At 41.0% G+C, this 14,431-nt stretch overlaps 1 protein-coding gene across 3 annotated transcripts in view; it reads left to right on the top strand.

The window, feature by feature from the left end:
- Window positions 1–14,431, top strand: part of LOC127634176 (partitioning defective 3 homolog) — a 582,251-nt gene that overhangs the window by 363,406 nt on the left and 204,414 nt on the right. For all 3 annotated transcript variants that reach the window (XM_052113607.1, XM_052113605.1, XM_052113604.1), the window contains exon 15: window positions 10,818–11,004. In XM_052113607.1, the coding sequence (XP_051969567.1) occupies window positions 10,818–11,004 (187 nt within the window). The remainder of the gene's footprint in view (window positions 1–10,817; window positions 11,005–14,431) is intronic.

Genomic DNA, 14,431 nt, shown 5'->3' with positions numbered 1-14,431 from the left:
TGAAGGCATTGCGTGGAGAAAGAAAATGTTTGTTTGAGCGCTTGCTGTAGGAGTGATGAGCTCAACTCGAGTGACAGAGCACCGCTGTATGTTCCACTGTCGTAAAAGTCCAATTCAAAAACTCTCAATAAACTGCACATTTAATAGCACTGATTGAATTAAAACCAGTAATGTAATGACAGGAACATCACCATTGTAATGAAGTAAAAGTAAAAAGTTTTCATTAGAAATTTACTTGAGTAAGACTAATAACTACCCACAATAAAACATACTCATAAAAGTATTTTCTGCCCAAAAAGTTACTCAGGTAAATGTAACAGAGTAAATGTAGCGTGTTACTACCCACCTCTGGTTCTCCATGATATCAATATGACATACACGTCTCAGGGACTCTAGTGTAGTACACACACAAACGTTGTATTTATTTGTTTCTGTTTTTTTAAGCGGAGTGTTAGCCTCAGTCATCATTCACTTTCATTCGGCCTATCCACCTTGGACAGTACTCAAAAGAGTTTTGCCTATTTGGAGTATCAATCATTCAATCACTCACTCAATCAATCAATACTTTATTGCCAAACAACATAGTTGTCTGGGATTTTTTCCCAGTGAGCTCACAACAATAATAACATACAATAAAGTGAAAAAAAATAAATAAAAAAAATAACAGAGAATATCATCATAAGTGCAATAGCAAATCAACATCACGCACCACTGGGCACAACATAAGAAAACAGCACATCATTGTATGGTATAAGGTACAGATGTGTGAGTCCTGGAAGAATTAAGAACATGAACAATCCTACAGTAAGTCCTACTTAGGAAGTGTGTGGACTTAGCTTTAATTGCCCTGAGGCATCTACCTGAAGGTAGAGGAGTAAACAGGCACTTACTATGCCACTGATCTGCCTTCTGTGCTGAGCTGTGGAGTTGCCAAACCACACTGTGATAGAGAAAGTTAATACGCTTTCTATCACTGCTCTATACAAATTGGACATACCATCTTTTGATACACCAAACCTTTTTAGCTGTCTTAAAAAGAAAAGTCTTTGATGGACTTTTTGATAATGCCTGTTAGGTTATCATCCCATTTCAGAGATCCAGAGATAGTAATTCCCAGGAACATGAAGGTGTACATTTTCAATATCCTGGCCATTGATGGCTAATGGCAGAACAGCATTTTGTTGCCGCCAGAAATCAAATACCATTTCCTTTGTTTTTAAGACATTCAACTTGAGATTATGGGTACAACACCAATCAATCAGTGTAGACACCTCCCTCCTGTAGTCTGATTCATTATTATCTGTTCTAAGGCCGATCAATGTTGTGTCATCTGCAAACTTGTACATTTTAACAGAATCACAGTGTGAGATACAGTCATTAGTGTACATAGAATGTAGTAAAGGTGACAGGACACAGACTTGGGGAGCACCCATACTTATAGATACTGAACTCGAGAACTTGTTATTAATTTTCACTTCTTCTGATCTGTTTTGCAGGAAGTTTAGAATCCAAAGGGCAAGGGAGTGATGAACCTCCAATTGCCCTAACTTATCAAGCTAAAGTGAAAACTTCTTGAGTAGTTCTTGACTTTGTGATAGTTAACTATCTAGCTCTTACACTGCATTAACATAACTTTGATGACACTTTCATCACTTTACAACTCCATGGACAGTCCCACTGGAGCATCCTGGAGTTAAGTGCATTCTTAACACTTCTGTTTTGGAGAACATTTAAAATAACCTTTTAGTTCTCACATAAATTTTGCCATAGGCTATTTTCCCCACATTAAACTCAAGTTTTTTAAAATCGCATCATCTTCAAAGAGCGACACCTATATATCAAAAGTGGTATTTTGTATTTTTTTTTACAGTTGATATACAGTAAACCCTTCATTTTGTGGGAAAAAAGATCATTAGAAAACTTGGTCTGCACTTATATAGCGCCTTTTTAACCTTAACGGCATTTAAAGCACTTTACACTGTGACTCACACACACATTCATACACTAATGTTGCAAGGCACTAGCCTGCCACTGGGAGCAACTTGGGGTTCAGTGTCTTGCCCAAGGACACTTCGGCATGTGCAGTTGTGTGGGCCGGGATTTGAACCACCAACCCTGTGATTTGTGGCCGACCCACTCTACCAACTGAGCCACAGTCGCCCCACAATGAATGTTTTTATTATTATTGTTATTTTTTGTCCGAATAAAATAATTTTGACTGACAGACGAAAACATGAGCAAAAATCCCATACACTTCCATTGTAAAAATCCCCACACATATCTAGGGATCATGATGTCATGACTTTGGTCTCAGTAAGCAACCATCTAGCAACTATTTAGCAATGCCCTAGTAACAGTGTTGGGTGTAATCCAATAACAAATTAATTAGTTTCGGTAATCTAATTACTTTTTAGTCAAAAAGTAGAGTAACATAACATTTTAATATCTTGTAATCGTATTACAGTTACTGACTTTCAATTAATTAAATTATAAGTATAAATGTAAGTACATTATAGGGTTATAACTATTTCTAATATATTATTTATGTGGAATAAATGAGTAATGGCCCCAAAATGAGTCATTGTGAATGAGAAATGTGAGATCCTAGTGTATGACTTGTGTGTGACAATGAACAAGAAAGAAAAACAGACATTATTTTGAATTTGTTAAGCGGAAAAATGTTTTAGAAAGTAACTTAAAAGTGAAGTAATTAGCAATGTGCTTACTTTTTGCAAAAAAGTAATTAGTAAAGTAATCTGATTACATTTTTGATAAATAATGAGTAATTTGTAGTGGATTACTATTTTTAAGTAAATTACCCAACACTACCCAGTAGCCACCCAAAACACTTTGGCATTACATAAATATAAACAAATATAATTCAAATGTATTTATTTATTTATTTATTTATTTTGTACTTTTTAATTTATTCATTGTTGTTGAGACATTTGGTCAAAGACATTTTGACCAAATACAAGATTAAGATTTTCCACTTTTTTTTATTTTATAATTTTTTTTTATTTTAAACAGGTCAAATTAACCCAGACATAACAGGAAGGTAAGCAAGTACATCCATAGATTTGATTTTTAATGACTGAGGCTATTTTCCTTTATGATTTCGTGTGTTTTTATTGGAAGACCATTTTCATTTATTTCAGGTCAAATGTGACTGTATTAGTGTTGCCAGCACAGCCGGTCAGCCGCAGTATGATGTAAAAATATCAATCTACTTTGGAGGATATATTCAGAAAAAACATGCTAGTGAGTTCATGGCTTCAAAGAGCCCCATCATAATTGTGACCCTTTGATTTCCCAACAGTAAGTCCGTGGGTATTCATGACAAGCCCTTGGCTTGCAAAGCACTCCTTCGTTTCTGGGAAAAGTTGAACTGATTGTTGATGCCTGTGTTACTAAATGCATGGGAGGTTGTGATTAATACCACATGCTGGTCTATTTACTGTATTTTATTTAAACTTGTCTTTTTCTGGATTACCAAATTACAGAAAGTTGAATTATACTTTTTCAATGACCGAGGAAACTCTAAACCTGCATGTTGCCACAAGCTTGTTTGGTGAAGCCCAGATTTAAAATTACCTTGTTTATATGATCTTTACATACAAAAACGTCTTTGTTCACTATGATTAACAGCTTAGTGAGTGAGACTGATATCTTGGCCTGTATGGCTTTGCTAATGATCTCTGAACTGCTTTGTTGGAATCTTCTTGAAGACCTGGAAAAATAAGATTCAAATGAAATTACCTTTCACCTTGAGCTCAATGATTTGGGATTTAAGTGGCATTTTTGCCATGTTGTATTATTTTTTCAACCATCCTGATAAGACCATAACAACTGGTTACCAGTGTGTGTTGTATTTTGGATGCAGGTTCCCAGCAGGAGATGCTGATGAGCTGATTGGTCTCCAACTAGCTCAGCCAGGAAGGCTATTCTGGCCAGTTAACTTCACCAGAAAGACTGCACGTGTCTACCAGCTTCACCAGCTGCATTTTGCTTCGAATATCTTACACTACTTTGTGATTAAGGGTGGTTTTGACTTTTGACACTTCATTTAGGCCCCATTTGATTTTCCAGCACTCAACCCAGTGCGATACTTTGCACCTGATCAAATGCTCTCAATATGAATGACATTTATTTAAATGCATTTCAATTTCATTATTTTATTACCAAGTTTATATGCACCACTGTGTGCGAACACACATATAGAGAGGAAAGAAGAAAAGCAGAGGTGAAGAAGCCTATGTACATGATCTTTCTCTGATGAGTGACACTTCAAAGTCAGCTCCCCTCCTTTGAGCATCCTGAAGAACTATTGCCCTCTGCTATTCTGGACGGAACATTGAGGGGCCTTTTTTGTTCAAGTTTATTTGTTTGAGCCCCTGTCTAGGAGACCAAAGCTGCTGTCTGTGCCAACCAGTCCATTCCCACAATGCCTTTATTCTGGGCCCAGCAAACAGATATGAGGGGTTTATTTGTTAAAGCAGGGGAGACCCTACAATAGGTTGTTTGATCGCAGCATGACAGCAAACAACAGTAGTCCACCACTGTGCCATCAGCGCCGTGCAAGGACAATTTCTGTTTCGTAGTGCAGATTAAACAGAAGAAGCATTTACAAACACAAACAGCTCCTTTATGAGACCCAAGAGTCTGGGAAAGATTGTGCATGATAGCCTTGATGTTTATCCCCAAATGACCTGAATCAAATGTCCTCGGGTTGTAAGCATGATGTTGAGGTTTGGAAATCTTTAACAATTAAACAAAAGCATGATGTGTTTGGTTAGAAGTGCTTTTTGATGAGCTGTTATGGGCAAAGCAAGAGACCCTTTGTTTTTGCTTTAACAAAGAAGTTTAAAGTCAAACCGTGGTCTGTTTAGCTAGTATTATGATGTTTATTATTGGACAAATATCGTCATAAATGGGTGAAACTTGAAAAGAAAAAAGAATCACAGAGGAACAATAGGTTTGCAAGTGTTTCTTGATTTTGTTGTTGTTTCAGTGGGCAATATTTTTGGGGTCACATAAATACTTACAAGAAGACAATTCAATCTGAAACATACTCAATGTAAGTAGATGTGAATACAAAACATATATCTAATCAAGTTAAATCACATGCTTCAGTGGGTGGACAGGGGATATCATCTCACAACCACTGCAGAATTGTGATGCAGGTTTTTTTTTCTTTAATAGTGGCACGGCAGCTTCTTCTATAGTTGTCCATTAAGCATGGCCAAGCAGAATGCCATGGAATTCTCATTTTGTGGTGAGCTCAGCACTTGTGTCAAAAGGTCACAAGGAATGGACTAGTTTTAATGTGAGAACATAACTGTATTCAGCAACAAAGCCAATTTAACCATGTTCTGTATGAGCTACGGTGACCTAACTTGCACCGTCTACTACTTTTAAGTCTATATTTTCTTTATTTTTTCTTATTGTTTGGTTTTAATTATGGCCATTACTTGACTAAGTTGAAATATCTTCTTCAGTACTATTATTTTTAGCAGCATTTTTCGGTTTCTGTTGACCGTGAATGTGCATGTTTCTATGACTATGTTTTGATGCACACTCATGTATATGTATGTCTTCTCACCTCCGCTACTCTGAAATCCATTTTCACACTGTTGTGAATGTCAATGACAAAAAATGTGCCAAGGACAGATCTTGTATTTCTTCATTTTCTCTGCAAAATGGTCTTGTAGCAGAGGAAAAGTGTGTCTTTGATAAGCTGATGCAACTGCTTGGTAACTCTGCCATTTGTCAAGTGGATGGTTGCTCTGAGATTGAAGCTCTGGGGTCTGGAAGCTCTTGGCTCCTGTCTACAGGGACAGACTTCTTACAGCATCAAGGCTTCTTGTAGGGTAACCTTGAGAATGCCAGAGCCAATGTTGGTATGCATTTTTTCCTTATTGAAGAAATCAAATGAAACACTTAGTACATTGTTTTCTTGGAGTAACACAAGGTTGGGGGTGTTGGAAAAAATTATGTTTATTAAATCGACCATTGCAGAGTTTGAACCAACAACCTTTCAGTTACCACTTGGGTGAACTAAGGGATAGTTCACCCAAAAAATGCTAAATCTGTTGCTGCTTTCCCATTTTTTTCTTACATTTTTCAAGTTAAACTCCAGACTTCTGGTCTATCTATAACATATGGCCTGTGTTGAAGTGTTTATTAATTGTTATCACCAGATTTCAAACCCTGTACTCCTGACCCAATGATGCAAAACATTAAACCCTAATTTATTTATATTAAAGCTCATTTGTTTTCTGGGTCATAGTTAGGAGGCCAGTGCTATTTGGTTTTCATCTATCAGCAATTATGCTTGATTGTTCTTAAGCTGCAAAAATTGCAAAATGATTTTACTTGACATATTGATATACTGTACTGTAGTAAGTTACTTTTCTGTACCTGCGTTTCCACATATAATGCCTACAGTTAGTAAAAACCATTTATTCCAACAAAAATGTAGGCTTATTGTTGTATTTGCATCTATAGAAACAGGGCTGTTGTTGCACAGTGCATTAATGGTTATTTTGTAGACTTTGGGCACATCTAAATATGTGTTCAGAACTGATTAATGCTCCAACTGGAGCATCACATGCATGGCCTGTAACAATTAAAATGATAGTTCACCTTAAAATAAAGATTTTGATATCATTTACTCACCCTCATATTGTTCCAGCAGGGATTAGTTTCAACTCATGCTTTATATTCCAAGTCCTCTGAAGCCGTATAAAATCTTTGTCAGGAACATAGCTAAATTTAAGTCATTATTCATGGTGAATCTTATCCTTTACTGTGGCAAAAGAGCAGCTCTGAATTCAAATATGGTTTGAAGAACCAATGATGTTTAGCATCAGTGTTTTCAATGCACTGTTTTTGTAGTCTATACAGCATATTAAGCCATTTAAAAAATATCAGTAAATTACTTAAATCTATCTGATGGCATAAGAAGACTTGAAATAAGTCATATGAACTTATTGATACTATTGTAATTAGTTCTGCCAATCGATTATTATTTTTACATTGCGATTAATCACAAAATTTGTCGTAGGTAATCGCGATTAATCACATATTTTGAAAGTGCTGTATATATTTTTTCCCTGTCAAAATCTAACACATTTTACTTCTTAGGAAATCAATCAAAACAATTTGTAGCAATATAATGCTTTATTTACACTTTCTATACAAAGTCTTCCACATCATAAAGATGCAAATGCAGTAAAATAGCACAATAACAAGTGTCATTACATGTTTCGTTTTGCCTCCTACACACTACACGACTTTCAAAGATGTCTGATGCCTGGATTCAATTACATTTCAGAAGTGATACAAGATACGAGAACAAATGATCATATGGTCATTTGTGATCAAATGTTATGCATTTCAGAATATGATGTGTATGTTTTTATCGCCTTTACATAATGTGTAAAGGCATCATATTGGTTACAATATGAAAAAGTACATCATACTGAAAACTCTACCTTTTTGCTTACCTGACTGCCCAAGAGAATTGGCAATTTCTCTCCAACTCTTCTCATTCTCCACCCGGTTGTGCTACAGTTCAGATGAAACATCACATAGGCACTGGTGTTGCTGCTAATGTTCCACAAATTATTCCTCCATTTCTTCAGTCCAATGAGAATTTCTTGATACCGCAGCCATGCTAGTTGATGTTCTATTGATGGTTCATCAAGACTCCTCCCACTGAAACTTCCCATGCCCCGTTTCTTGCTCTCTCATTGGCTGTAAGTCAACGCTGCAGTTGTATTCAGTCAAAACACATTTCACATTTCGAGATTTGGAATCGCAGACAGGTCCTGATATTTAACATGCTAGATATCTCGCTGACATCGGCGAGGCTTCTGCGCTTCTGTCAGATCGCGTCTTTGATAATTCATACATTGCGTTTGTCGCTCACGGGAACAAGCACTGATTTGCCTATGATTTCGGGCTTTTGTCGACGATCTCCACAAAGGAGTCGGCGAGTGAAAATCGAGCCTAAAATTGTGTAGTGTAAACTCGGCATAAGTTTAAGTGGGAGTTTGATTAGTTGAAATAGTCCCCACATAGGTTGCATATTCATTGCAATGGGCATTAAATCTCTTAAATTCTCATCCTCCACGCAGACTGTGGCTATCCACTTTGTTACAGCAATTGTGAAGCTGCGTTCATTATTTGCGTTGGCGTCAGCATCAAGCGGCGCTTTGAGCTCCACGTGAAAAACGCTTGTAGACAAAAATGTCTGATTCTGTGTTTTGGTGATAGACTAGAAGTGCTTCTATGGAAATAAAAAAGCACCATACTTAGGCTGAAAAATACTGTTGTAAATCAAATAGTGTTAAGAGCTTCTTCCCCATCACTTTATCATTGACACTGAATCACTGCTGTGTGTGTGTGGTGTGTGCTTAACTGCAATGACTCCAGGCAGACACATTGCAAAGGTTCAATGCTTTCAATCAGTATTTATTCTGGTTTATTCTGTATTAATGGTAAATGTGTTAATTGCAATTAAGAAGACTTGACTCGTTAAACTTTTTTAATTAATTGCATGCGTTAACAAATTAATTTATGCAGCTGTTATTATAATGCTTCTGTATCCTTTCTGAAGTTTGCCCATCATTTAATATCTTGTTTTGTGTTTGTCAGTATAAAGAAATGCAGGGTTGGAACATCATGGGGACATGTAGTTGATGACTAAATTTGACCCATTATATATTAGGCATCTTTAACTACTTTGTATTTAACCATTTGATACAATGTACAGTTGAAGTCAGATGATTACATACACTTAGGTTTAAGTCAAAAACACTCCACAGATTTAATATTAGCAAACTATAGTTTTGGCAAGTCTTTTAGGACATCTACTTTGTGCATGACATGAGCAATTTTTCCAACAGATTGTTTCACTTTTAATTGACTATATCACAATTCCAGTGTGTCAGAAGTTTACATACACCAAGTTAACTGTGCCTTTAAGCAGCTTGAAAAATTCCAGAAAATGATGTCAAGCCTTTAGACAACTAGCCTATTAGCTTTTGATAGGAGGTGTACTGAATTATAGGTGTAAATGTGAATGTATTTTAAGGCCTGCCTTCAAACTCGCTTGACATCATGGGGAAATCAAAAATAAATAAAATTGTGGACCTCCACCAGTCTGGTTCATCCTTGGGAGCTATTTTGAAACACCTGAAGGTACCATGTTAATCTGTACAAACAATAGTATGCAAGTATAAACAACATGGGACCATGCAGCCATCATACCGCTCAGGAAGGAGACCCATTCTGTCTCCTAGAGATGAACGTAGACCATCGTTTTGTATGGAAGAAAAATGGTGAGGCTTGCAAGCCGAAGAACACCATACCAACCATGAAGCATGGGGGGTGGCAGCATCATGTTGTGGGGGTGCTTTGCTGCAGGAGGGACTGGTGCACTTCACAAAATAGATGGCATCACGAGGAAGGAAAATAATATGGATAGATTGAAGCAAGACATCAGCCAGGAAGTTAAAGCTCGGTTGCAATTGCGTCTTCCTAATGGACAATGACCCCAAGCATACCTCCAAAGTTGTGTCAAAATGGCTTAAGGACAACAAAGTCAAGGTACTGAAAAGACCATGAAAAAGCCCTGACCTCAATCTGATACAATCAGAACTGAAAAAGCATGTGCAAGCAAGGAGGCCTACAAACCTGACTCAGTTACACCAGTTCTGTCTGGAGGAATGGGCCAAAATTACAGCAACTTATTGTGAGAAGCTTGTGAAAGGCTGTCCAAAATGTTTGACCCAAGTTAAACAATTTAAAGGCAATGCTACCAAATACTAACAAATTCTATGTAAACCTCTGACCCACTGGGAATGTGATGAAAGAAATAAAAGCTGAAATAAATAATTCTGTCTACTATTATTTTGACATTTCACATTATTAACACTTAAAATAAAGTAGTGATCCTAACTAACCTAAGACAGGGAATGTTTTCTATGATTAAATGTCAGGAAGTGTGAAAAACTGAGTTTAAATATATTTGACTTCAACTGTACTTTTTATGTACATACATGTTGTTGCATTACAATTACATTTAAAGTACTTGCATTTCATAAAATTTTTAGTTATACTGTTAACTTTACACCTAACCCAACCCTTACCCCAAAACTCTTATCCCTAATCCTAACCCATGCCTCACTCCTAAACCTACCCGTACCTCAACCTCAGTAGCAGCAAATGTGGGAATTTTGCAGAACAACGTGCAGTTACACAGTGAATACATAGTCTTTTATGTATTTACTGTTAGTACATAGTAGTTAAGACCACCTTATATAAACTCTGACCACTAAATGTTCTATTCCTGTAAGCATTTTTTGATTCCATATCCATTCTTCACCCTTGCTTCAAAGAGATGAGTATCTGCACCTGTCTGCTGATTGGTTGTGATGGGTAGAATACAGATCAGACTTCCTCCATCATTGAAATTGCAGTGACAGCAATGCTATCTTTATGTCTGGCAACTGACTGCTACTCTGCTGTCATGGAGCCGAAATGAAGCAGCACTGAATTCACACTCATTATGGAGTTGGTGATGTTTTGATTACTAAATGTGTTTCAAAAAGTCAATCACTGATTACATAGAAACCACAGTTTTCTCAGTGCCAGTTTGTCTTACAGATTAGTGAGGCACAACTCAAAAACAAACAATGAACTAAATTGTGATTTGGCTTTTTCATGCGAAGCCTTGACATACTCTTTCTTTCATCTCTCTCTCTCTCTCTCTCTCTCTCTCTCTCTCTCTCTCTCTCTCTCTCTCTCAGGTAACTACCAGCTGTCCCCCACTGTGAACATGCCCCAGGATGACACCGTCATCATTGAAGATGATAGGCCACCTGTTCTCCCTGCCCGCTTGTCCAACCAATCATCATCTAGCTCTCACGATGACATGGGATTTGTGACAGAAATACCAGAATCCTGGCCCAAAGATGTCCAGATACCGGACGAAAGGTGAGATTGTGTCAAAGACATCAGAATTATCATGAAAATAAAGGCATTGTTTTGTGGAATACACAGCATTTATTTGATATATTTAAGTGCATTTTCTTATATAAAGTACGCTCAGATCTGGACGGGATTGTTCATAATGATTACAGAATAATTTCCCTATGAAGACATGTACTGTATAGCATTGATCTTAAATCAGACATTCTGACACTAGTGGTCAACCGGATTTTTTATTTTTTTTTAAAGGCTAATGTCAATATCTAATAAAGCAGCCTAACCAATGGGCAATGCAATATATATTTGAGAATATAAATGCAAATTAATGACAGCAAACGAAGCACAAATTTGTTCTAATGTGAATTACTAATTTGTGTACATGACTTTCTGGAATACTCGATTCTGATTCGTCAATCGTGCCATCAAGCGGTCTGATATTTCTATATCCATCCATCCATTTTCAACCGCTTATCCAAAGTCGGGTCGCGGGGGCAGCTGCTCCAGCAGGGGGCCACAAACTTCCCTATCCCGAGCCACATTAATCAGCTCTGACTGGGGGACCCCGAGGCGTTCCCAGGCCAGTGTGGAGATGTAATCTCTCCACCTAGTCCTGGGTCTTCCCCGAGGCCTCCTCCCAGCTGGACGTGCCTGAAACACCTCCCTAGGGAGGCGGCCAGGGGGCATCCTTACCAGTTGCCCAAACCACCTCAACTGACTCCTTTCGACGCAAAGGAGCAGCGGCTCTACTCCGAGCTCCTCACGGATGAAGCCCGCCACCCTTCTGAGGAAGCCCATTTCGGCCGCTTGTACTCGCGATCTAGTTCTTTCGGTCATGAAGGGTAGGAACAAAAATTGACCGGTAGATCGAGAGCTTTGCCTTTCGGCTCAGCTCTTTTTCGTGACAACGGTGCGATAGAGCGAATGCAATACCGCCCCCGCTGCCCCGATTCTCCGGCCAACCTCCCGCTCCATTGTCCCCTCACTCGTGAACAAGACCCCGAGGTACTTGAACTCCTTCACTTGGGGCAAAACCTCATTCCCTACCTGGAGTACGCACTCCATCGGTTTCCTGCTGAGAACCATGGCCTCAGATTTAGAGGTGCTAATCCTCATCCCAGCTGCTTCACACTCGACTGCCAAGCGATCCAGTGAGAGCTGAAGGTCACGGACCGATGATGACATGAAGACAACATCATCTGCAAAAAGCAGCGATGAGATCCCCAGCCCACTGAACCGCACACCTTCCCCACCCCGACTACGCCTCGATATCCTGTCCATGAATATCACAAACAGGATTGGTGACAAAGCGCAGCCTTGGCGGAGACCAACCCCCACATGGAATGAACTTGACTTCGTGCCGAGGACCCGGACACAGCTCTCGCTTTGGACATACAGGGATTGGATCGCCCTAAGAGGGGACCCCCCCACCCCGTACTCCCGCAGCACCTCCCACAGTCTCTCCCGGTGGACCCGGTCATACACCTTCCCCAGATCCACAAAACACATGTAGACCGGATGGGCATACTCTCAGGCCCCCTCCAGGATTCTTGCGAGAGTAAAGATCTGGTCCGTCGTTCTACGGCCAGGATGAAAACCGCATTGTTCCTCTTCAATCCGAGGTTCGACAATCGGCTGAACACTCCTCTCCAGCACCTTGGAGTAAACTTTACCGGGGAGGCTGAGAAGTGTGATACCCTGTAGTTGGCACACACTCTCTGATCCCCCTTTTTGAAGAGGGGAACCACCACCCCGTTCTGCCACTCCCTAGGCACTGTCCCAGATTTCCACGCAATGTTGAAGAGGCGTGTCATCCATGACACCCCCTCCACATCCAAAGCTTTCAGCATTTCTGGTCGGATCTCATCAATCCCGGGGCTTTGCCACTGCGGAGTTGTTTGACTACCTCAGTGACCTCCCCCAGGGAAATAGAATCTGATCCCCCATCAGCCTCCGGCTCTGCCTCTACCATAGAGGGCGTGTTGGGATTTAGGAGTTCTTCAAAGTGTTCCTTCCACCGCCCAATAACCTCCTCGGTTGAGGTCAACAGCGTCCCATCTTTGCTGTATACAGCTTGGATGGTTCCCCGTTTCCCCCTCCTAAGGTGGCGGACGGTTTTCCATAAGCACTTTGGTGCGGACCGAAAGTCCTTCTCCATGGCTTCTCCGAACTTTTCCCACACCCACTGCTTTGCCTCCCTCACGGCCGAGGTCGCAGCCCTTCGGGCCTGACGATACCTTGCAACTGCCTCCGGAGACCTCCGGGACAACAAATCCCGGAAGGCCTCTTTCTTCAGTCGGACGGCTTCCCTGACCACCAGTGTCCACCACGGTTTTCGAGGGTTACCACCCCTTGCGGCACCTAAAACCTTGAGGCCGCAGCTCTCCACCGTGGCTTCGGCAATGGAAGCTTTGAACATTGCCCACTCCGGTTCAATGTCCCCAACCTCCACAGGGATGCGTGAAAAGCTCCGCCGGAGGTGTGAGTTGAAGATCTCGTGGACAGGGACCTCCTCCAAACGTTCCCAGTTCACCCGCACTACTCGCTTGGGCTTCCCAGGTCTGTCCAGAGTCTTTCCCCACCCCCTGACCCAACTCACCACCAGATGGTGATCGGTTGACAGCTCTGCCCCTCTCTTCACCCGAGTGTCCAAAACATATGGCCTCAGATCCGACGACACGATTACAAATTGTGTTTGTTATAGATAATCCATGACTAGCACAGAAGTCTAATAGCAAACATCCACTTGAGTTCAGATCAGGGAGGCCGTTCCTTCCAATCACGCCTTTCCAGGTGTCCCTGTAATTTCCCACGTGTGCGTTGAAGTCACCCAGCATCACTATGGAGTCCCCTACTGGGGCCCTATTCAGGACTCCATTCAGGGTCTCCAAGAAGGCCGAATACTCTGAACTGCTGTTCGGTGCATATGCACAGACAACAGTCAGAGTCCCCCCCCCCACAACCCGTAGGCGTAGGGAGGCGACCCTCTCGATCCACCGGGTAAACTCCAACGTAGTGGCGCTCAGCCGGGGACTCGTGAGTATCCCCACACCCACCCGTCGCCTCACACCCTGGGAAACTCCAGAGAAGAATAGAGTCCATCCCATATCCAGGGGTACGGATCCAGAGCCAAAACTGTGCGTCGATGTAAGCCCCACCAGATCCAACTGGTAACGCTCCACCTCCCTCACCAGTTCCGGCTCCTTCCCCCCTGTGAGGTGACATTCCACGTCCCAAGAGCAAGCCTTTGCTGCCCGGGTCTGGTCCGTCGAGGCCCACGGCCTTCACTGCCGCCCATATGGCAGCGCACCCGACTCCTGCGGTTTCTCCAATGGGTGGTGGGCCCAAGGGATGTAGAGGGGGTTTTACGTCGCTTCTTTTGGGCTGTGCCCGGCCGGGCTCCGTGACAAGCCCGGCCACCAAGCGCTCGTCGACG

Source organism: Xyrauchen texanus, chromosome 41, assembly GCF_025860055.1.
Source record: "Xyrauchen texanus isolate HMW12.3.18 chromosome 41, RBS_HiC_50CHRs, whole genome shotgun sequence".
NCBI lineage: Eukaryota > Metazoa > Chordata > Actinopteri > Cypriniformes > Catostomidae > Xyrauchen > Xyrauchen texanus.
The sequence above is the reverse complement of the archived record's forward strand: the minus strand, read 5'-3'. Positions and strand labels throughout refer to the sequence as shown.